The sequence below is a fragment of the Jaculus jaculus genome, chromosome 6, assembly GCF_020740685.1.
Source record: "Jaculus jaculus isolate mJacJac1 chromosome 6, mJacJac1.mat.Y.cur, whole genome shotgun sequence".
NCBI classification, from domain to species: Eukaryota; Metazoa; Chordata; class Mammalia; order Rodentia; family Dipodidae; genus Jaculus; species Jaculus jaculus.
The window spans coordinates 29,879,732-29,905,536 of NC_059107.1; the positions used below are offsets into that span (position 1 = coordinate 29,879,732).

The 25,805-nt window shown below is 40.8% G+C and overlaps 1 protein-coding gene across 3 annotated transcripts in view; it reads right to left on the reverse strand.

Annotated features, from left to right (window-relative positions):
* Positions 1–25,805, reverse strand: part of Crebrf (CREB3 regulatory factor) — a 72,582-nt gene that overhangs the window by 18,903 nt on the left and 27,874 nt on the right. For all 3 annotated transcript variants that reach the window (XM_045152678.1, XM_004665017.2, XM_045152677.1), the window contains 5 exons: positions 23,065–24,166; positions 8,167–8,361; positions 5,786–5,975; positions 1,794–1,867; positions 590–712 (listed from right to left, as the gene is read on the reverse strand). In XM_045152678.1, coding sequence (XP_045008613.1) covers positions 590–712; positions 1,794–1,867; positions 5,786–5,975; positions 8,167–8,361; positions 23,065–24,166 — 1,684 coding nt within the window. The remainder of the gene's footprint in view (positions 1–589; positions 713–1,793; positions 1,868–5,785; positions 5,976–8,166; positions 8,362–23,064; positions 24,167–25,805) is intronic.

Consider the following 25,805-nt stretch of genomic DNA (forward strand, 5'->3'; position numbering starts at 1 on the left):
CTGCAACTCCACTAAGAAGGGTCCCCAGGGGGATGGCTCAGTGGTTAAAAGGGATTACTGGCAAATACTGACAACGTTGGTTCAATTTCCCAGTACCCACATAAAGCCAGATGTACAAAGTGGCATGTGCATCTGATGTTCATTTGCAGTGGCAAAATCAACAATTGCCTTTTACAGTGGAATGTCAAGGCTTTGGACTGTCATGGCTGCATTATGCTCTGCAGACTTTCAGATACTAGCATCTCTCAGGTGCTTTCTTCCTTATGGAAGCTCACTTCCTGGGCCTTTAGCATCCCAGGTATAAAATATCAGCTCTTTTTCTTCTCTACCAGCATCAGCCTGACTTTTCAATGCCCACCTGCTTAGCCTTCCCATACCATACAACCTGGTCAGGGATGAGAAGCCAGATAATCATGTTTGTTAGAAAAAAATCTGGGAACAATATTACTGAGTGAAAACAATGGAGAGATGCACTACAAAAAGAGCATCTGAATTTTTCCTTATACAACAGGAACATTTACTATCCCCTTGAATAATGTATTTTATACTACATGTTGTTTTCTATGAATTTATCTAATATTCTTCTTACCAAGAGTATCTTTAATGAGAATTTCAAGCTTCTGCCCCATGCTGGGACCTCTCTCTTCTCTTGGATTCTGTACCCGGTTTACAATGTCTTGCTTGATGGAGTTGATTACAAACAATAAATTGTCTGTAAAACAAATCAAAACACACTGAAAAAATTACTACCCTGGAATAATTTGCTTTTAATTATATAATACAACTATATTCAGTTAAAAAAATGGAAGGGTTTAGGTATTATGCTCAGTGGTAAAACACCATCCTAGCTAAGATACACAGTACTCCAGGTTGGATCTCTAGCTTTACAAGAAGAAAGAAAAATAGAAGCAAAAGCAAGGTTGAGGAGATGGCTCAGCAGTTAAAGGCACTTGGCTTGCAAAGCCTGTTGGCCCAAGTTGATTCCCCAGTACCCACATAAATCCAGATACACAAAGTGGTACAAGCATATGGAGTTTGTCTGCAGCTACAGAAGTCCTGACACACCCATTCTTATTCTCCCTCTCTCTCTCTCTCTCCCCCCCCCCGCCTCTCTCTCTCTTTTTGGAAGTAGGGTCTCATTCTAGCCCAGGCTGACCTGGAATTCACTATGTAGTCTCGGGGTGGCCTCGAACTCATGGTGATCTTCCTACCTCTGCCTCCCGAGTGCTGTGATTAAAGGCTACTCATTCATTCTCTCTTATTCATATTCTCTCTCTGCTTTCAAATAAAATTTTTACGTGTCCTTTCCTTAAAAAATTTTAAAAAGAACACCAAACCTAGTATATGGGGAATGTCAAAAACATGGATTCCCAAGCTCTACTCCAAAGATGAAAGCCTAGGAATCTGTATGTCAACAAATCCATAGGCATTCCAATGGACAACCAATGTGAAAACACAGATCTATGTGATCCACACATCATTATTCAAGTTAAGGAAGTATTAAAATTAATCAACAAAACTGGCTAGCCTAGCAACACAATTACAAGAACTGACTATGGATCAACTCATGGGAGCAGTAAAGAGATTTGTCTGGGGGAGGGGTTACAGATCCAGACACCCACACTGGGAAGAATAAATGACAGTGGGCATATGGCTTCCTTACTGCCTAAATTAACAAAAAAGAAAAGCCACAAACTGGGCAGACTCAGGGAGAGCAATATCAAAACCAAAGGAAAAGAGTAGTGAGATGTCAACAAAAAATTAGTCCAGTTCTTCAATGACCACAGGCTTACCATACTCAGTGTTGAGGCCCCATAATTTCACTTTATTAGCTTCATACTGGGCTTTTTTCTTTAACCGACAAGCTCTGTGAAAGGAAGGAGCTATTAGTTCATTTTTCTTTTTAAGAGACTTCAGAATATACTTCCTTTTGTACTGTACATTGTCCAGTAACCCAATCACTGCTTAACTGATGTTTATCAAGGCCTCAATTATAAAACATACATCACCATAATTTACCCAAATTTGTTACTTTATTTATTTGCATGTGTGTGTATGCATACTCGTGAGCACACACACAACCCATGACTCTTGTTGCTACAAATGAACAGCAGATGCTTGTACCACCTACTACATTCAGCTCATGTGGTTGGCTTGGGAATCAAACCTGGACTAACAGGCTTTGCAAGCACTTGCCTTGAACTGCTATCTTTCCAGCCCCCTCCAAATTTATTTATTTTTCTTTTGGTTTTTCAAGGTAGGGTTTTACTCTAGTTCAGGGTGACCTGGAATTCACTATGTCATCTCAGGCTGGCCTTGAACTCATGGCGATCCTCCTACCTCTGCCTCCCAAGTGCTGGGATTAAAGGCATGCGCCACCACATCTGGATTTCCAAAATTATTTTTAAGCACACATTCAAAAATAAAGCTGTGACCAGAACAACCAAAAGCAACCAAACAAAACCAGACACTACCATCACTACTATAGAAGATATGAAGTAGTTGGAACCCTCATCTGCTTTGGAGGAAATGTAAAACAGCATATACACCTACTTTGGCAGATGAGTCAGCAGTGTCTTATAGAGTCAAACATAAAACACCTGAGCATTTACTCAAAAGAAATTAAAACTAATAGTTACAAACATCTGGAAGTCTGTTTATGGTAGCTTTATTCAGACTTGGAAGGAACTCAAATATCCTTCAACTGGTAAGCAAATGTACTGAGAACACTTACAAAAGAATACTAACAGTGATTTAAAACAAATCAACTTAACCCATGCAATGGGACGGATGGATTTCAAATATATCACAGTAAGTGACAAAAGCCAGATTCTAAAGCTACAAACAGTACATTTCATAAACATGACATTCTGGAAAAGGCAAAACAGAAAATAGACCAGCATGAGATCCTTTCTCAAAAAAAGAAAATAAAGAGAGAGAAAGTAGGGAGGAAGAAGGAAGGGAGGGGAGAGAGGGGAAGGGATGGAATGGAAAAGGAAGGGAGAGAGAAAAAAATACATCAGTGGTTGTCAAAGGCCAAAGGCAGGAGAATGGATAAGTTTTGTATAATTTTATTGTTATTTAGGGGCTATGTATGTGTGGTAGTTTGATTCAGATGTCCCCCATAAACTTATGTGTTCTGGATGCTAGGTTCCCCAGCTGATGGAAATTGGAAATTAAAGCCTCCTGGAGGTGGTGTATTGTTGGAGGTGGGCTTATGGGTGTTATAGCCAGTTTTCCCAGGCCAGTGTTTGGCACATTCTCCTGTTGCTATTGTCCACCTTATGTTGGCCAGAGGGTGATGTCCACCCTCTGCTCATGCCTTCATTTCCCCTGCCATCGTGGAGCTTCCCCTCGAGCCTGTAGGCCAAAATAAATCTCTTTTTCCCACAATCTGCTTTTAGTTGGGTGATTTCTACCAGCAATGTGAACCTGGCTCCAACAGTAAAGTGGTACCGAGGAGTGGGGTTGCTGCAAGACACCTGACTGTGTGGCTGATTCTGGAGCTGATTCTCAAGAGGAACATGGAAGGATTTGAAACCTATGAGATGCCTTGCAGTGCTAAAAGTACAGCTTGATGGACTGATCAGAGTTGAAAGACCTGAATGCAGTTAAGAACTATGGACTGTGAGGCTGGCTTATGAGGAAGAGAAAGAGTTTTTCTTGGACTAGGCTAGCATTTTGTGTGAGAAGCTTGCTGTTACACCCATGTCCTGAGAAGCTGTGCAGGGTGGCTTTGCATAGAAATGAACTGGTGTGAGCAGAGGGATATGGCACAGAAAGAACAATCTTTGGGTGAACTGCTGCCTGTTCAGCTGTAACTGAGAGATTACAACCTTTGAGATTGGGCCAGTGAACCTGTACTGGGGTAACAAAAGAATGTAGACTCTTTTGAAGGGGCCTGAGTGCTCAAGGAGTATCCTGTTCTTCAAAGTCTGCTTTATTCCCCCCCTGGATTAACAAACTGGCACCCTACCTGGTATTGTAGAGTACAAGAAATGCTGGAAAGAGGGTCACTAAGGCTGCAACACGGTCTTGTGTTTTGGATATGGCCATGGGCAGTGTGAAGCAGGTTTGCTGGATGCCTGCATGGAGACCCCATGGGGCCATGATCATGGATTGCAGTGGAGACCCAGTGGAGATGCTGGGATCATGACATAGCTGCTAAGGAAAGCTGCTGGCCTCATGAAGTTTTCCAGGGCTGAGAGTAGGCTAGCTGGAGGGGCGGAATTGAAACTCCAGAGACTTGTTGCTGGTTAGAATTAATCAGACTTGGAGATTTGTCACTGGCTAGAGGTTGGACTTGGAGCTACAGAGTTTGATCTTTGCCCTGGTTGTTTTGAATCTTATTATTGGCTGAATATTTCTTTGCTATGCCCAATGCCATCTTTTTTCAGTGTGTTTAATCTGTGCCATTATGGGTTTGGGGGGGGATTTTTTGGTGTTATGATTGAGTTAAAAGACCTTGGATTATGGGGACGTATGAAAATCACTGGGATTGATAAAAACTGTGGGGACTTTTAAAGTTGAACTGAATGCATTGTATTTTATCAGTTTATGGGGGCCAGTGGCTGAATGTGGTAGTTTGATTCAGATGTCCCCCATAAACTTAGGTGTTCTGGATGCTAGGTTCCCCAGCTGATGAAAATTGGAAATTAAAGCCTCTTGGAGGCAGTGTATTTTGGGGGGCACATTCTCCTGTTGCTATTGTCCACCTTATGCTGGCCAGAGGGTGATGTCCACCCTCTCTCTGCTCATGCATTGGTTTTCCCTGCCATCACAGAGCTTCCCCCTCCAGTCTGTAAACCAAAATAATTCTCTTTTTCCCACAGGCTGCTCTCAGTTGGGAGATTTCTACCAGCAATGCAAACCTGACTGCAACAGTATGTGATTGGTGTATCTGTGCCATGTGCAGGTGTGGGGGTCAAAGGACAATGTCATGGTGTTGGTCTTCTCCTTCTACCTTTAGACAGGGACTCTGCTGTTTGCCACTGAGAAGGCCAGACGAGCATGAGCTTCTCCTGACTGCCCCACACTGCTGCGGTGTGCTTTGATTACAAATCTGTGCTTCACTGTGCATCCAGCTTTTACATGGGTATTGGGGGATCCAAACTCTACTCAGCAGACTTGCCAAGAAAGCACCTTTAACTGCTGAAACATTTCCCTAGTCCTATTTTTATAATTTTTAAGGTTATGAAAGTATTCAATATTTTGATTGTAGAGGTGGTTATCTAATTGGATATATTTTTCAACACTCCTAATAATGAACACTAAAGTAAGTGAATTTTTAAAAGTATTTCATTTATTTATGGGAGAGAGAGAGACACACAGACAGAGGCAGATATATATAGAAAGAGAATGGACATGCCAGGGCTTCTAGCAAATGAACTCCAGATGCATGTGCCACCTTGTGTATCTGGCTTTATGTGTGTACTGGAGAATCAAACACAGGTCCTGAGGCTTTTTAGGCAACTGCCTTAACTGCTGAGCCATCTCTCCAGCCCAGATGTAAATGAATTTTATTGTAAACTTGACTCAGCCAAGAAAACAAACTATATAAAGCTGAAAAATCTTTCATTTTTCTGCCATCTATTGGCCTCTCCTCCTTATTTTCTAGACAACATAAATGCTATATTTACTTTCAAAGGAAAAATAATACCCCGTTACACTTATATATGAAAAATGACTTCTGAATAATGGGTGAAGGTTATCTTTTCTATAAAAGCTCAACATCTAGCCTTACCTCCCAGATTGTATTCAGTAAGTGAACATTGTTAACATTTACCTGGAAGCCAGTTTATTTTTTTCCTTCCTTGACCTTGGTCGGGCTGTTAAGGGAAGCTCACTGACAGGAGTCAGGTCACTGATCACCTTATTCAGCTTCCGTAGCTCACTGCCAATCTGCAGTAGCTTTTTAGGATTTGGGGTCAGGTCTTCGACATCAGTTCTTCGTGACTTCTTCACTGCATATTTTCCTATAGACCATTTAGAAGAATTTTTAAGTTGGATCACTTTAGTGGGAAAAGACATGCCATTTCCACACAGCCAGCAACCTCCCCTTCTATGTATGACTGCAAAGAAACCAGAGTAGGCTAGGGCTGCCACTCAGTGGTATAGCACTTGCCTACTTTGTGTGAGGCCCCGGGTTTAATCACTAGCACTTGAAAACAAAAGGGGGTGGATATGGCACAGTTCCAAGTGCTGCAATAGCTCTAGGTCTCTAGGTCCAGGACAGCAGGCTTAATTCTTATCATGGTAATTCTAAACCTCTAAGCAATCTCAGGGTTAAAATATAAGTTCAACTCCACATAAAACCACAGACAAGGTTGGAGGTTTTACCCAAACCAAGGTATCTTGATACTGGGATTAAATAACTTGTCAGACAACAAATAAGGTTCACCTTGTTCGAAAACTCTTCTTCAGTTGTCTGTTTCTCTCTCCCTCTACCCCTCTCTCACTCCTTCACTTCTCTTCTCCTCTATTTTCTACTTCCATGGACCCTGGGGATTGAACCCCAAGGTCCTCATGCTCTTAAGTAGCCATTCTGCCACTGAGTCACATCCCCAGCCCCAGCCTTCTCCTTTAAACTCCTGTGGTATATACTCATCCCAAATGCTATAGTGCACTCAATAACAACCCTAGAATTCATCACAAGCTACATGGATTTAGTTATTGGACTTAACTTTTTTTTTTAATATTTTTTGTTCATATTTTATTTATTTATTTGAGAGTGACAGACACAGGGAGAAAGACAGATAGAGGGAGAGAGAGAGGACGGGCGCGCCAGGGCTTCCAGCCTCTGCAAACGAACTCCAGACGCGTGCGCCCCCTTGTGCATCTGGCTAACGTGGGACCTGGGGAACCGAGCCTCGAACGGGTGTCCTTAGGCTTCACAGGCAAGCGCTTAACCGCTAAGCCATCTCTCCAGCCCTGGACTTAACTTTTAAACCTTATGTAAAGAAAAAAGAAATCAGTAGGAGCCAGACATGGTGGCATATACCTTTAATCTTCGCACCTGGAGGCTGAGGTAGGAGGACTGTTATGATGAGTTCGAGACAAGCCTGGGCTAGAGCAAGTTCTAGGTTAGTCTGGGCCAAAGACACTGCTTCAAAACAAACCAAAAAAAGGAGGGGAGGGGAGGGAAGGGGATTGGAGGAATAGCTCAACAGTTAAGGTACCTGCCTGCAAAACCTAATAACTCAGGTTCAATTCCCCAGTACCCATGTGCAGCCAGATGCATGCTCCTGGAGTTAGTTTGTAGCAGCTGGAGGCCCTGGCAGACCCATTCTGCTTGTCTCTCTTTCCTCTATCTCTGTTTGCAAATAAATAAATAAAAATATTTTTTTTAGGGTTGGAGAGTTGGCTAAGTGGTTAAGGCACTTGCCAAAAGGACCCAGGTTCAATTCCCCAGGACCCACATAAGCCAGATGCACAAGGTGGCACATGTGTTTGGAGTTCATTTAGTGGCTAGAGGTCCTGGAGTGCTCATTTTTTCCCCTCCCCTGATATTCACTCTCTCTAATAAAAAGAATAAAAAATAAAATACCTAAAAAACATATTAAAAACAGTATAATGTAATAACGCACTGGAAGACGGCAGAGTACGGTGCTGGTGTCAATGGATAAGCAAAATAAGGCACAAATAATAACTATAGTGAGGTAAAATTCTTGTTATAGTTCATACTACTTAAACTATTCTTTTTCCACTCTTTTCTACAATTATGTTTCTTTTCTTTCTCTCTCCTTTTCTTCCTATCCCCTTTTTAATATTTTCTTCATTTCACTTAGGTCTGGGACTGGATGAGAATAAAAAAGAGATACTGAGGACCATCTGCATTCTCCCTGCCATCTCTAGTTTAGTAGTGGTGATGCCACAGCAACAAAGCAGCAATGCTGCTCCCCTCTCCAGCTAACTAGAAAGGGTTGCAAACCCATGTACACTGAGTAAGCATTACAGTTCAGGATCTCAATTTAAAGTGACACTAGGTAGGTATAGTGGAAACCTGCCTATAATCCCAAAATCTGGAAGGTTAAGGTCTCCAGAAAATTGAGGATTCAAGATAAGTCTGGGCTACACAGGGGCCTGAGCTATATAGGGAAACTTTGTCTCAAAGAACCCCTCCCCAAAATAAAGGGACACTAAATATTTGACTAGAAATCCCCTTACCATGATGCAAGCCATTTTTCTGATACATATTACTTGGCAAGGTGTCTCGGCTCCATTCAGATGGCCTTAGAATCCTCTCTTGCTGTGATGGGGTAAGCTGTTCACTATACTCCCAGAAGTACCTTCTTTTGCCTCTTTTCCGAGAGGATATGGAGGTCATCTCCTTCAGGTCTTCTACAGAGTCATTTTCATAGCCTTAAAAAAAAAAAAAAAAGGCCCAACAATGTGTTAAGTTCCATAAATTTCAATAAGTATCAGGACAAACAAAAGTATTCTTCTGTTTGTAACCTGAGGCACTTCCCTTATCTGAAAACATCACTGATATGCCCAAGATAAACCAAATGTATAAAGTAACAACATGCAAGTCTCTAACTCAGAAAATGCGTAGAGATTAACAGAAAACTGCACTAATCTAACATGGGTTTTTCTTTAAATCAGTTTATGATACTTTTTGGTCTCTTCACATGGGGTTGACAGAGCAATTAAATACAGCTACAGATACTCCAGCAGTGCCATGATATTGAGGTGTTGGTCAAAAAATGGTGCCAAGTACCATCATAGTAACAGAACTTTGTTGTTTTCTGGATTTTTTTCCTTTTAACTTTTTTTTAAAAAATTATTTATTTATTTATTTGAGAGCGACAGGCACAGAGAGAAAGACAGATAGAGGGAGAGAGAGAGAATGGGCGCCCCAGGGCTTCCAGCCTCTGCAAACGAACTCCAGATGCGTGCACCCCCTTGTGCATCTGGCTAATGTGGGACCTGGGGAACCGAGCCTCGAACCGGGGTCCTTAGGCTTCACAGGCAAGCGCTTAACCGCTAAGCCATCTCTCCAGCCCTCCTTTTAACTTTTTTAATGGGAGTATGCCGGATATCTCTACAACTGTGTTCAAAGGACTGCAAAATTTGGAACAGCTGTTGCTACTATTCATGCCTAACAACTGCTCTTATTCATCTTTTTACATAAATACGCACCCAAACATATAATTTGAATACTTGGAAACTTTAGTCATGTTGTTATCCACTAAAGGGGAAAAAGTATCTCAGTTGACTGTGTTGAGTTGGCATTATGCAGATATTAACAGTCATAGTGGGCTAGAAACATTGAACTTATTTTTTTTCATTTGTGCAGGGATAATGCACTGTATTAAATATGTGAGGCCTTAACTACATGGGCCTGACTACAGAAAATAATAAAGTATTCTCTAAATCTAAAAAATGTGCCAATATATAATGGTACTTAGACAGGATAATATGATTTTAAAATGTCTTTCAATACTTATGCATCTTGTAGTTCAATGGGAGAAAGAGATACCACCAGTGAAGATATCCAACAGTGGACACTGCAAACCTTATAATTGGCCAGCCAGGCCAAATGAGCCAATGGGTGCAACAGTGGCACACCTGTCATGGTGGAAACCAACTGTCCTCCAATTGGACTGGAGGCCCGCTCCATGGGAGGAAATACATCCCTGATACTAAAAACTTAAAACGGGTAGTCATGAGCCCTAGGGGTGTAACATCTGCTGATTTCTGGATAAATGTATATGCTATGCTTATCAAACTGCCCAGTAAGCACTTCTCTTAATATTTATATCCTTATATTAACACTTCTCTCACTTTGGGTAGAGAATCTTCTCTTTTCAGATGGCAGTGACCTTGGGACAACTCAGAAGGTATCAAAGTGCTGGAAAGAAGTGACTGGGGTACGGAGTAACATCTTGATCACACCTTCCAAGGCTCAGGGTCTAATGCGGAAGAGGTGGCGGAAAGAACGTAAGAGCCAAAGGAAGGGTAGGACTCCTTACAAAAAATGTGCTCCCTCCAGACATAAAATGGCCTGGATACCCATGACCTCATAGTGCCTAACACTACCTATGCAAGATCATCGTAAGAGGAAGAAAAGATCACGACATCAAAATAAAAGAGGGACTGATTGAGATGGGAGGGAATATGATGGAGAATGGAATTTCAAAGGAGAAAGTGGGGGGGAGGGAGGGTAATTACCATGGGTATTTTTTATAATCATGGAAAATATTCATAAAAATTGAGAAAATACTTATGTATCTGAAACATCTAGAACACAAAGCTGTGCACACCTCTACAATAATGCCCTAATCTACAAGGCAGCTTTTTAAAGGGCACAAAAGGGCTTGAGAGATGTCTTAGCAGTTAAAGCACTCGCTTGCAAAGCCTGATGACCCAGGTTTGATTCCCTAGTTCCCACGTAAGTCATCATGACTAAAAGCCAAAATAAACCCTATTCTCTCATCAACTGCTTTTAGTTGTGTTTTGTCCCAGCAACATGAAGGTAACTACATCAGGTAGTATAAAAATTTAAAAACATCATCTCTCTCTTCACTTAATATATGCACCCACATCATTTGAGGTTTCTAAGAACTGGTTGCAAAGAGGCTATGAACTTCATTTGCACAAACATATCCATGGATGGGTGACATGATCTAGCAGAGCTTACATTGAGTCAGACCACAAGACTCAGGAGTCTAGCTCCAAGGAGACTTCCCACTTTCCCTTTAACTTGTTAAATGGTTTAAATGAATTTTGCTCGTTTCATATTAAGTTCAAAGAGTCTCAAAACTGTTTATTTCTTCTGTCCCACCCAAATCAGTTACTAACTTTATTTACTTATGTATGTTCATTGTTTTTGCAAAAAAAAAAAAAAAAAAACAAACCCATTTAGGAGCCATTAGTTTGCTAACCTAATATATTTTTAAAAACCTGACCCTGCATGCCTCTCTTGCCAAGTCACTGCACACATAAGCCTATTAAGACTCAAGAGGGCATGGAAATACAGCTCAGTAGGAGAGCTACTGCTAGCAAGTGTTAAGACCTGTGTTCCATCGTAGCACTGAGGAAGGTGGAAGGACAGGGAAAACCCTAACAGCAAACAAACCCATCTAATTGTAAGTTATATATGTTTTGTTAATCTCTGCCTAATTAATACAGTGCTTGACACAAAAGTAGGCATCATAAAATGTTTTACAGCTGGGTGTGGTGATGCACGCCTTTAATCCCAGCACTTGGGAGGCAAAGGTAGGAGGATAGCTATGAGCTCAAGGCCACCCTGACACTACAGAGTGAATTCCATGCCAGCCTGAGCTAGAGTGAAACCCTATCTCAAAAAAAAAAAAAATTTTTAGACAGGCGTGGTGGCGTACGCCTTTAATCCCAGCACTCGGGAGGCAGAGGTTGGAGGATCGCCGTGAGTTCGAGGCCATCCTGAGACTCTATAGTGAATTCCAGGTCAGCCTGGGCTAGAATGAGACCCTACCTCGAAAAACCAAAAAAAAAAAAAAAAAAAAAAGTTTTAATAAATGACTTGTTTAATAAAACATCTCCTTCTCTTTTTGTTTGATATACCACCATAATTATCTGATTATAGAAAAAAAAAGTCAAACCAGATGTGGTGGCATACACCAGTAACACCAGCACTTTTGAGGTAGAAGGAGTATCAGGAGTTCAGGGTCATTTCTCTGTTACAGTAAGTCAGAGGTCAGCCTGGGCTACATGAGATCCTATCTTAAAGAAAGGAAGTCAAAATTACTGACTAAAATTCCAACCGCATACATTTCTGTTTAGTGAAGACTATTGACATACTGGCATTAAATTGATACAAATGGAAAAGTCAACTGTGAGGAATGCTTAGTGGGAATTACAACATAAACTCTCATTCTAGGGTCCCAATTTTTGGTCTTGAACCATGTAATTTTACCATTCCAAACAGTTGTAGCCTGTCCACAGAATAGGATCTGTTAAAACTTGGCGGTCAGTCTAGAATAGGAACTGAAACTCCATTTTACACCTTTCCTGGAACTTTGTAAGCTCACGAACTGCTTGCAGCCATCTGCCAAGAAGCGGCACCTAGGGCGCGTCACCAGACACCACAAAAGGGCCTCTGTGAGCTGCCTGCTACACAGAAAACCAGTCACCCACCTTAAATCTAGTGCTCTCAGGGACTGTAACTACCCATTCTTTTCTGATTAAAACTTTTTTTCCTCCTATTTATCACCCATAATTCACTTCTGCAACCCTGAAGTTGATGATTTAAATCTCTTTCCAAAAAGAGAAATTATTTTCATTGGCAAATTTAAAGCCCAAACAATACAACAGAATTGTGTTAGTTTTACATTGGCAAAAAAAAAAAAAGCATGTCACTCAATAACTGTAGTACAGCCCAAAGAGGTTTTATTTCAAGGCCACTGAAAGTGAATGAATGTAAATGTTATCCAGACATAGTTGTATTATTAAATAGACCCAAGAAGAGTTATGTGACCCTGATAAGTGCCAGCTAATGCACAAAGCTACTACCTAAGAACTACAAGCTTACCAACAAGGGTTATTCTCTGAGGATCAAGCAACAATAATGTGGCAATACAGGACAAGATCAACTACAAAAATGGTTTACCTCCTTTCAAGCGTCAAAATTTTGATAAAAAGGAAATGGTGGGAGGAGGTAAGGTATTGGCTCACACATGTTACCGCAAAAAGCTAAAAATAGGAATCCAGGATGGCAGATGACACACAGGTACAATCTGCTAGAAGCTCCAGGGAATAAGCTGAGACAAACTGGACAAAAGCTATCAAAGGGAACAGGAGAGCTGGGGAAGAGCTTAGTGGTTAACAGCACTTGCTGGCAAAGTCTATGGCCCAGGTTCAATCCCGCAGTACTCAAGTAAAAGCCAGATGCCAAAGAAGCACGCATGTCTGAGGTTCATCTGAAGTTCTCTCTCTTTCTCAAATAAACAAAAATATTTTTAAAAGAGAAAATTGCACTTGGAGAGATAGCTTAACAGTTAAGGTGTTTGTGTGCAAAGCCAAAGGACACAAGTTCGATTCTGCAGGACTTCTGTAAGCCAGATGCCCAAGGTGGTGCCTGCGTCTACAGTTTCTTTGCAGTGGCTGAATGCCCTGGTGTGCCCATTTTTCTCTCTCTCTTCCTCTCTCTCCTTCTTTCTGTCTCTTTCCCTCTCTCAAATAAATAAATAAAAATTTAAAAAAGAGAAATTTAAGCCATGCATGGTGGTGCCCACCTTTGATCCCAGCACTTGGGAGGCAGAGAGAGGAGGATCACTGTGAGTTTGAGGCCAGCCTAGAACTAACTAGAGTAAATTCTAGGTCAGCCTGGTCTAGAGTGAGCCCCCATCTCAAAAAGAGAGAGAAATTTAAAAAACCAAATGGGTAGCAACTAAAAATTTCTAACAGTGAAGTGAAACAGGATAGCAGAACAGGAGGCTGGGGTGTAGCTCAGCAGTATAGCACTTGCCTAGCATGCATAACGTCCTGGGCTCAATCCCTAGTTTTGGGGACAAAAATACATGCCTGGCATGGTGGCACATGCCTTTAATCCCAGCACACTGGAGGTAGAGGTAGGAAGATTGCCGTGAGTTTGAGGCCATCCTGAGATGACATAGTAAATTCCAGGTCAGCCTGATTTAGAATGAGACCCTACCTCAAAAAACCACGAAGCCAGGTGTGGTTGTGCACACCTTTAATCACAGCATTGGGAGGGGAGGAGGATCACCTTGATTTTGACGCCAGACTGGGACTACAGAATGAATTCCAGGTCATCTGGGGCTAGAATGAGACTCTACCTTGGAAGGGACGGTAGGGAGACAGTCTGTCCTTGGAAGGATTAGTGTGCCTGGGAAGCTACCCCATCCCAGTTATGAGGGACCAAAACTACCCTTAGAGAGGAAGGCTCAGAAAATTGGCAGTGAGGGCTAGAGAGATGGTTTAGCAGTTAAGGCATTTGCCTGCCAAAGCCAAAGGATCCCGGTTGGACACTCCAAGACCCACGTAAGCCAGATGCACAAGGCATGCATCTGGAGTTTGTTTGCAGTGGCTGGAGGCCCTGACATGCCCATTCTTTTTCTCTGCCTTGTTCTCTCTCCCCCCTTTCTCAAATAAGTAAATAAAAATAAAATATTTTATATTAAAAAAAGGAAGATGAGAAAAGTTGTGCCGCAGGAACAGTGAGGAAAATCAGCTCCTCTTGGCACTTCAGTGGAGCAGCAACAAAACATCATTTTTATAAAACTCCTGCTAAGTGGACGGTTTGAACCTCCAGGCCCTTAGTAAGTGCACCCTTTGGGAACACAGAGCAAGTGACATGGAAACCTGCTAGTAGAATACCTCTAGATTAGCAGAAGGAAACTTGGCATGAGGACCCCACAGAACTCAAGTGAGGTGGAAAGCTGGTTGCAGAAAGAATCTACAAGGGAACATAAACACAGGTAACAAGCGGTGACCAGAATCAGGAAGGACTGCCAGGATGGGGCCAGCATTGGCAACCAGACTCCTGAAGGACTGCCTAGAGGTATGACCAACACCTGTGACTTCAGTCATGAAGAACTGCCCAGGGTATGACAGACATCTGGGAGACGGGAAAGAATACTCAAAGAGAGTCAAGGCTACACAATCACCAATCAGGCAGGATTGCATTAGGCTCTATACCCCTGTGATGGTTTGATTTAGGTGTCCCCCCAAAACATAGGTGTTCTGAATGCTAGGATCCCAGCTGATGGAGATTTGGAAACTAACACCTCCTGAAGGCAGTGTATTGTTGGGGTCAGGGTTATATTATAGCCAGTGTCCCCTTGCCAGTGTTTGGCACACTCTCCTGTTTCTGTTGTCCACCTGATGTTAGCCAGTGGGTTGAAGTACACCTTCTGCTCATGCCATCATTTTCCCCTGCTGTCACGGAGCTTCCCCTTGAGTCTGTAAGCCAAAATAAATCTTTCTTCCCACAAACTGCTCTTGGTCAGGTAATTTCTACCAGCAATGTAAACCTGACTGCAACAACCCCCATCCAGCCCCTTTCCCTTCAAAGTTATTCCTCCTTTATTTAATAACCAGCATTAATTTAGCCACTTCTGTCCTGCCCTGTTCACATCCTCTTCCTTCTCCCCTTTATTTATCTTTTCATTTCTTTTTTTCACCTCTATTCTTAACTTTTTCACTTTTTCTTTGATAGGATTTCCCAAAGAACATAAGCTAGTCAGGTGTGTGGGGTCTCCATGGCCCAGACTCCTGAGAGCTTAGATTCAGGTTATCTGGTTGCATTTCCTTACCTTTCTCTTTTCATTCATTCTACCTTTAGCAAAAATGAACCAACCTCCCCCTTCACCTTTCTCACCTTCTCTATTTAATCTTCCTCCTCTAGTTTTCCCTATCAAAATCAATAGTAATCATTAGACTTACTCTGCTTTTTTTCCATTTTACTCACATCCACAGCAACTGGTATCTCAGTGCAGCACACCACACTCAGTATTCCTGTACTGTCCTATAAGGATGGTGTTTAAGGAGTGACTGACTGCTGCTATCTGTTCATAGTGGGACTATCCTTTCTTTGTAGGTCATATTTGCTGGTTGTATTTGCTAGAGAGTACTGGGGACTGAATATAGGGCCCCAAACACTAGTGTAACAGAGAAAAACAGCACACCAATTCTACTATAGCCTAGAACCCTTCCACTGAAAATATAGGGTGATTTAAAAAGTCTACTCAACTACTTAACCCCAGATGTGTAAGTCTTAATCCAAAAATACAAGAAACATGAAAAACCAAGGCAATATGACACCTCTAAAAATTATTAATCCTGCAATACTATCTTCAATAGAACTGAAACAGATGAAATCCAAAAGAATTCAAAAGGATTGTCATAAGTAAATTCAAGTAAACCAAAGAGGATACATATAAACTCATGAATGAATTCCAAGTGACCACAAACAGCTGGATGAAATAAGGAAGCCAATAGAAGACATAAAGTAAATAAAGAGAAACAAAAGCTGAGAGAGAAAAGAAAAAAAAAAACAAATACAGAAAACAAAATTTTCAATATGTCAAACAAGAAACTCCATGGCAGGCACATGATGGCTTATACCTGTAATTCTAGCTCAAGGCCAGTCTGGACTAGAGTGAGACCCTGCCTCAAAAAAAAAAAAAAAAAAAAAAAAAAAAAGGCAAAAATTTTAGGGCTTGAAGACAAGGCAAAAGAACTGAAGCATATGAAACAACAAAGATAAGTCAATAAGAAATTATAAATAATATTCTACATTTATAGGATACAATAAGACCTAATCTATAAATTATAGGCAGAGGAGAATTTCCTTCTGAACACATAGAAAATATTTTCAAGGGCTGGAGAAATGGCTTAGCAGTTAAGGCACTTGCCTGCAAAGTCAAAAGACCAAAGTTCAATTCTCCAGGACCCATGTAAGTCGGATGCACAAGATGTCACATCTCCCAGCAGCTGGAGGCCCTGGTGTGCTCATATTCATTCCCTCCCTCCCTCTTTCTCTTTCAAATAACTAAATAAATAAAAATAATTCTATGTGGTAGAACCATTATATCTCAGCAAATAGATGCTCAGTTATATCACACCCTACATACATACACACACACACACACAAATATTTTCCAAAAAATTATAGCAGAAAAATTTCTTAACCCATAGAAATACTCATCCAGGTACAAGAACAGCAGAGAGACAAGACCAGAGAAGAACTTTCCATGTGATATTACAATCAAAATACTGAAGCAACTTTCTTGATGCTATACAGAAAAAATATATTGAAAACTGCAAGAAAGAAATGCCAAGTCACATATAAAGGCAGGCCCATCAGAGTAACAAATTTCTCAACAAAAATCTAAAAAAACCAGAAGGCGTCAATGATGTTTCAATAATTTCAAGCTCTGAAAGAACACAGCAGCGAACTATTATACCCAGAAAAGCTATGTGGTATAAGTGAAAGAGTAAGAAAAACTCTCCATGATAAAAGCAGGCTCAAGGAATTCATGTTCACTAAACCAGCTCTATAGAATATACTTGAAGGAATCCTTTGTACTGAAAGCAAAGATAAACACACACATGAAGTTACAAGAAAGAATAAACTATATTAAAACAGTAGTTAAGAAAAATAAATAAATACTAAATAGTATACAATCGACAAAATGACAGGAATCAATATATTCCTTTTGATATTAATAATCTGAATGGTCCCAATCAAAAAACAAGACTAGCAGATTGAATTAAAAACCAGGATCCATAGCTCAGAACACTGGAGGAGTGAAAAGACTGTAAGAGCCACAGAGTAGACTGGAGTAGCTTGACACACAGTACCCCACTATTCCACTGGAACTGACTGAAGCCTTTATGACCCCATAATGAATCCCATGACTCCACTGAGGAGGGTCATAGGGAAAAGGGAAAAGGGAACAGGGACAAGGGAATAAAGTATAATCTGTTATATAATATATATACTAAAATTAAAAATAAATAAACCTCACTTGTGAAAAAGAATCTGTATCTCCAGGAAGAAATAAGATTGTGTTTGAATGTCATTGGCAGATACTTTTGAAAATCAAGGTGAAATCTGGAAGCATGGTGTTATACCATTTAGAACACTGTAATACTTGATTCCTCTAATTATGGACATGCCACTGTTTAAAATTTGGGCAATACTTAAGTGCTCTAAACTTAGGTACTAGCCACCATTCACTGTTCTGTTACAGCCATTAGATCCACTTCTTAGGAATTATATAAAATAAAAGCTTGTGACCCTAGAAGAACAAAGTAAAGGATCACATGGTGTTCTTTGTGGATAGGAACATTGCTCCAGTATGGTTAACAATCACAAAGTAAAGCTCATGTTGACAAAACATGGGTCTCATTCTCAGAAATCCAGAATCCCACAAAAAGGAAAATTTTCTGTTATATATGAACAAGACAACAGCCATGTATTCAAAAAATTGTCTATAGTGAAGCATGTATAAGATTGGATGCATGTTAAATAAAATCTGAATTTTAACTTTTTGAATAATTAGCTTTTATGAGTTTAAATTTCTTCTTAACTATGAATAAATACAAAGAAATTTTAAAAATCCAGGATCTGTCTATTTGTTGCCTCAAAGAAATGTATATCACAAAAACAGAGCACTATTAAGGTAAAAGGATGGAATAAGGTATTACTTGAAGATTTGTCACTGGCTAGAGTTGTTGGACTTGAAGCTACAGAGTTTGATGTTTGCCCTGGTTGTTTTAAATCTTGTATTGGTTGAATGTTCCTTTGCTATGCCCAATGCCATCTATTGCAGTGTGAATATTTATTCTGTGCCACTATGGGTTTTTTGAGGTTATTTTTTGGTATTATGGCTCAGTTAAAAGATCTTGAACTATGGGGATGTATGAACATCATTGGAATTAATAAAAACTATGGGGATTTTTAAAGTCAGACTGAAAGCATTGTATTTTACATCATGTATGGATATCAGTTTATGGGGGCCAGGGGTGGAATGTGGTGGTTTGATTCAGGTGTCCCCCATAAACTTAGGTGTTCTGAATGCTAGGTTCCCAGCTGATGGATATTTGGCAATTAATGCCTCCTGGAGGGAGTGTATTCTTAGGGGCAGGCTTATGGGCTTTATAGCCAGTTTCGCCATGCCAGTGTTTGGCACACCCTCCTGTTGCTGTGGTCCATCTTATGTTGGCCAGGGGGTGATGTCCACCCTCTGCTCATGCCATTGTTTTCCCCTGCCATCATGGAGCTTCCCCTCAAGCCTGTAAGCCAAAATAAATCTCTTTTTCCCAGAAGCTGTTCTTGGTTGGGTGATCTCTACCAGCAATGCAAACCGGACTGCAACAGTATTCTAAGCAAATTCAGCCAGGAAACAAGTAGATATGGCTATTCTGACATGTGACAAAAGACTAAACCAAAATCTGAACAGCTAAAGAAAATAACTTCATACTGGTTAAGCAAACAATCCATAAAAAGAACATGACAATTCTAAACATATTTGCATTCAACATAAATGTACCCAATTCCATAAAACAAGTATTACTAGATATAAAAACACAGACTGGGCTGGAAAGATGGCTTAGTGGTTAAGGCACTTGCCTTTGAAGCCTAATGACTCATGTTCAGCTCTCCAGGTCCCATGTAAGCCAGATACACAAGGTGACACAACCTTGCAAGGTCACACATGTGTACAAAAAAAGTAAATAAAAAAGTGGCTCATGTATCTGGAGGTCAGTTGCAGTGACTGGAAGCCCTGACATACCATCTCTCTCCCCCTTGTAGAAAAAAAGATAAGCCAGCTCAGTAACAGCGGCTGGTTTCATTACCTCATTCTTTCTAGTAGATGGATCATTTGGATAAAAACTAAAAGGAAGATCTGACATTGTAGATCAAATGGAACTGACAGATATCTACAGAACAACATATCCAAACATGGCTGAATACATGCTTTTACCAGCAACCTATGGAACTTTCTCAAAAATAGATCATAAACTAGGACACAAAACAAGTATTAACAAATATTGCAAAATAGAAATAATTTCTTTAATTCCATCTGATCACAATGGAATAAAACTACAAATAAACAAGGGAAACTAGATAACATGTACAAATGCATGATGACTGAATAAAACACTACAGAATGATGAATGGGTCACAGAAGAAGTCAAAAAGGAAAATTTTTAAGTTCTTAGAATCAGGATGGGCATGATGATGTACACATTGAATTTCAGCACTCAGGAAGCTGAGGTAGGAGGACTGCCTTGAGTTTGAGGCCAGCCTGGGCTACAAAGTGAGCTCCAGGTCAGCTTAGGCTAAAGTGAGACCCTACCTTAAAAAAACACAACAAAAAATGCATAGAATCAAAGAAGAAGGAAAATAAAACATACAAAACCTTAAGAACTAATAACATGTTTATCAGCAAAGTGGCAGGACAAAAAATTAGCATACAAAAATAAGTAGCCTTCATATATGTCAATAACAAACATGCTAAGAAATAATGATGATAATCCTATTTACAATCCTTGGGGCTAGGAAGTTGGCTCAGTCAGTAAAGGGCTTGCCATATAAGCATAAGGACCTGAGTTCAGATCTCTAGCATCCACATAAAAAAACCAGTAACCCCAGCACTGAAGAGATGGAGACAAGAGAATTCCTGGGGCTCACTGGTTATCTATCTATTCTAGCCTAATTGATATGCCTCAAGTTCAGTCAGAGTCCCTGTCTCAAAAAATAAGATGAACAAAAGAAACCTGACTCTGACCCTTGGCCACCATATTCAAACAGACACATATGCATCCACATATACAAACAAATGGACATGTATACATGCACACCATACACACATAAACATATAAAAAAATTCCTTGGTGAAAAAAAAAATCCTTGGAATAAGCCTAGCCAAAGAAGTGAGAGTTTTATAATAAAACTTTAAAAACCCTAAAGAAACTGAGAGAGACATAAGATCCATGCTCATAGGCTGGAACAATTCATACTATGAAAATGGCCATCCTACCAAAAGCAATTATAGATTCAATCCCAACCAAAATTGTAATAGCATTCTTCACAGAAATAGAAAAAAAATATATATATAAATGATATAGAAACACAAAAGATCCCAGATTGCCAAAGTAATCCTAAGTAAAGAGAATAATGCTGAAGGTATAACCACACCCAATTTCAAGTCATACTGCAGAGCCATAGTAATAAAAACAGCATGGTAAGCCGGGCGTGGTGGTGCATGCCTTTAATTCCAGCACTCGGGAGGCAGAGGTAGGAGGATTGCCATGAGTTTGAGGCCACCGTGAGACTCCATAGTGAATTCCAGGTCAGCCTGGGCTATAGCAAGATCCTACCTCGAAAAAAAACAACAAAAAAGGTAAAATCTTTCATCAATGAGTGCTTTAGGCTGGGGTTGCAGCCCAGAGGTAGAGAGCTTAATTAGCATATGTGAAGCTCTGGGTTTTACCCTATACCACACACTTTACAACCAAGTGCTTCACTGGCTACAATATACTGTACCTTAAGAATCTTTTAGAAAATTAAATATTAATTGTAGACTGCCTGAAATTCTAGCAATCATCATTAAAACAAAAGAGCTCTCATTGATAATTTACAAAGTTCTTTTTAACAGAATTATTAGTACCAATACTAATTTTGAAGCAAGTAACTTTTGCCTAAACTTGAAGGTCTTCAATTCCTTGTAAATTTTTAAAATGTTCATTTATTTATTTGTAAACAATGAGGGAAAGACATGGAGAGAGACACAGAGAGAGAATGGAAATGCCAGGGCCTCCTCACTGCAAATAAAACTCCAGATGCATGCATTAGCTGGTACCTATGGCATTATATGGGTACAGGAAATTAAACCCAGGCCATCAGGCATTACAGACAAGCATTTCAACTACTAAGTGATCTCTCTAGCCCTTGTAAAATTTCAACTGTGTGCCATTGGGAAATATCATTTTTATCAGCCAACGGTAGCAACAGCCCAAGCAGGTAAGAGCTGAAGTTAATAGCTTCCCACCAGTTTTTCTTTTCATTTTTATTTGCATATGCTGTATACAAATAAAACATTTGCTTTTCTGTTCCTAAAGCACAGATGTATGTTCTTTTTATTTTTTTAATTTATTTGTGTGTGAGAGAGAAAGAGGCAGTCAGAGGGACAGAACGGGTGCGCCAGGGCCTTCAGCAACTGCAAATGAACTCCAGAAGCATGCACCACCATGTGCATCTGGCTTACATGGGTCCTGGGGAACTGAACCTGGGTCCTTTGGCTTTGTAGGCTAGCACCTTAACTGCCAAGACAATCCTCCAGCCCTTGGTTTTTATTTTTTTATGAAAATGAGAGAGAGAAAGAGAGAGAATTGGCACACCAGAGCCTCTAGCCACTGCGATCGAAGTACAGACACATGAGCCATCTTATGTGCATGTATCACCTTGTGCGTCTGCCTTACATGGATTCTGGGGAGTCAAACCTGGGTTCGCAGGCAAGTGCCTTAACTGCTAAGTCATCTCTCCAGGCCCATGTAGATTGTCTTTAAAAAGGTATTTGGGAAGATAGAGAGGTGGCTCAGTGTTAGTTAAAGGTGCTTTCTTGCAAAGCTTGATGACCCAGATTCAATTCCCCAGTACCACATAAAGCCAGATATATAAAAAAAAAAAAAGTCTGGAGTTTGTTTGCAGGCAGTGGCCAGAGGCCCTTATGTACCCATTTTCATTCTGTCTCTCCCTCCCTCCTTCCCCATCCCCCTTCATGCTTGTGAATAAATAATTTTAAACAGAAGATTTTGTTATTTTAAAGCAGGGTTGTGCTATGTAGTTCTGTAGACTGGTCTCAAGTTTGTGTTTAACTTCCTGCCTCTGGATCTTGAGTGCTGGGATTATAAACATGTACACCATAGCTAGCACAGCATATATTTTCCTGAATGATAAATGAAGGACTGTTGGCACAGTGCTTGCCTATCACGCATGAAGCCCTGGGTTCAGTCCCTAGCACTGCATGAAATCCTATGTGGTGGTACACATCTGTAATCCCAGCGCTCAGGAGGTGGAGGCAGAAGAATCAGAAATTTAAGGTGATCCTTTGCTATAGTATAGAACAAGTTTGAGACCAGCCTAAGAAATATGAGACCCCATTTCAAGTAAAAATACTACTGAAAAGAGAGAAAAATGGAAATGCAAATGACACAAAAACTTCTCTTTGAATTATTCATGAGGTGGAAGGTAAGCTTTGTTTGCTATAGGCATGAGCAAAATGAACCACCATCACTGCGTCTACCATTGTACATACCCCTAACTATCATAGAAGGATGTGTACAAAAATAGGAATATGTTTTAAACCAATAGATTCCAGGCATCTTTGCACAAGTGCTCAAATGAGTGACAAACTAGGTTATTTAGCATAAGATATGTAAGATTAAGGAATTTATATAACATAAAAGAACAAGTGATCATTTTAGAGCTACTTGAGTTGAAGCAATGGCAAATCCAAATCAGGACATTAAGTCATTTACACTAAAATAAAGTAACCACCCAAAACAATAAATAGAAAGGTCAGTTTGATGAGCCTCAAAATATAATACCTGGTTCAGAGAATGTGTCACTAATGTCATCATCTTTGTCATCTTCATAATCCTCTTCCTCTTCTTCCTCCTCCTCATTTTCAGAAAGTTCATGCTCACTGCCAAACCCTTCATCATGGTCCTCATCATCAATATCGTCATCATCATCATCATCATCATCATCTCTGGGACTGCATTTTGTTGGCTGTTCTACTGAGTTGTCGGAAACAAAAAGAGAATAATTATGCTCTTCTTTTTTCTGGGATGAATCTGAAATCGAAGTGCTAGCAGAAAGGCTGCCACTCTCTCCTGTGGCAGCTGACCCTGGACCATCCTGGGGCAGAGGACTGAGTAATAGTTCCTGGGTTTCTTTGAAAGGCAAAGCGGGAGCAGGCGTGGCATGGCCCTGGTGTGGCTCCATGACCCTTTTCTCCTGTCTCTTGGCCACAGCTCCACAGTAGCAGATGTTCTCCTTGGCAGCGACATGGGTGAGTGGCTGGCTGAGCAAAGGCCGGGTGGGCTGCACAGCGCTGATCTTCACCTTTGCCTTCCTGACATAGTCTTTACACTCAGCATGGAAGCCCACCTTCTCCTTAGGACACATGCTGCTCTTTACCACGGTCTGTGTGCTTGAAGCAGGGTTACTTGCTTTCTGGACACAGTCTGATAATGGGACCTCGGCCTGAAGAGTCTTGGAGGAGCACACGGGGGCAGCTGCTCTGCTCGTGATCTTTTTACCAGGGAACGAAGGGGGAAAAGGATTCTGTTTGACTGTGAAAAGTGAATCAGGGTAATAAAGAGAATCAGAAACTGACTGAGAGTCCTCACTATTAAGCTGGGCCAAGGTTGGAGTTTTACTTATGACCTCTTCATCTTGGTAAGGGCTAGAAAAGTCATCAAGACCCAAGTAATCCACTTCTTTTGTTCCCCAGATGTCACAGCTGGTTAGTTTGGTATACTTAGTCAAGTCTTCACAGTATGTATCCCACTGCTCCCAGTTTGAGGTTAAAGCGCCCTCATTGTCTAAGACATCTGTGAAAGACTCCAGGTTCTCAATGTCTTTGTAGTCTTCCAAAGAAAGGAAGTTGTCTCTAGGATTCTGTTGGTAGTTCATCTCTCTATCCTAAGAAAGGTTTAAAACATGAAATCACATACTGTATTTTAGGAAGAAAATATTATCATTCACAAATGTCAAATCAATAATCAGTATTACCTCTAGTCTCTTTTAAGGTAAAGGGTACTGACACCTTACCATGCTATGCACGCATATGTCATCATTTCTTTGGTCAAGAAAAAGAGGGAAAACATATTTTTCTGTGAGGCTTCAGTATAGCTCCAGACATCAAAGGCTCTTGAGATTTACTATCAACACTCTTCCTGAAGTCCCCTTTTCCTGATATTAGGAAGACTTGGGCTCTCTTTAGAAACAAGTTCCAGGGCTGGAGAGATGGTTTAGCGGCTGAGGCTCAACTCCCCAGGACCCATGTTAGCCAGAAGCGCGGGGGGCACACGCGTCTGGAGTTCGTTTGCAGTGGCTGGAGGCCCTGATGCGCCCATTCTCTCTCTCTCTCTATCAGTCTCATTCTCTCTCTGTCTGTCCCTCTCAAATAAATAAATAAAACAAAAAAAAATTAAAAAAAAAAAGAAAGAAACAAGCTTCAAGGTCTGGGGAGAAAGCTCAGCAGTTAAAGGCACCTGCTTGGAAAGCCTACTGGCTTGGGGTTTGATTCTCCAGAACCCATGTAAAGACAGGTGCACAAACATCTGGAGTTCATTTGCAGTGGCAAGAGGCCCTCCACACCCATATTTATTCTCCCTCCCCCCACCCCTCTCTCTCTGCATGGAGGCCCCCTAGCACATGCACACAAGTGCGCTTGATCACTTGCTTTCTCTAATAGAAAATATCTTTAAAAAAGAAATAGATAAAGAAGACCTTCTTCTTAAATAGTAAATTAAATATGAAGCCAAAAAGCCCAAAAGCTGGGCATGGTCACACACCTTTACTCTCAGCACTAGGGGGAGGGGCAGCAAAGGTAAGAGGATCACCTGAGTTTGAGGCCAGCCTGGGACTACAGAATGAGTTCCAGGTCAGTCCAGGCTAGAGTGAGACCCTACCTCAGGGCGGGGGATGGGGGGAGAAGCCAAGAAGCTTACAGAGAGGTAAAACACAGCTCCATGAGACCTTTAAACAGTATTTGGGGACAAGAAGTAAAATAGTCCTTATGTGTTTCAGAGACATGATTTAAAATGCCACTAAGATCAGCCAGGTGTGGTGGTGCACGCCTTTAATCCCAGCACTCGGAGGACTGCTGTGAGTTCAAGGCCACCCTGAGACTACAGAGTGAATTCCAGGTCAGCCTGAGTTAGGGTGAGACCCTACCTTGAAAAAAACAAAACAAAACAAAACAAAAAATGTCACTAAGACAAGACTCCCTTTCGCCCTAATGTGGAACAATGAAAGACATCCCACTATATATTATTATGTTGTTAAGAAAAAAAAAAAAAAAAGCAAATGTTGGCATAACCAATTAAAATGTACACTCAGAGTTGGGGATGTAGCTCAGTTGGCAGAGTGCTTGCTAGCATGCACAAAGACCTGAGTTCAAGCCCCAGCACCACACAAAACCAGTGTCATGGCACATACTTGTAATACTGGCATTCAGGAGGTAGAGGCAGGAGGATCAGGAGTTCAAAGTCATCCTCAGCTACATAGCAAGTTTAAAGCTAGCCTGGAATACATGAGCTCCTACCCCTAAAGATTA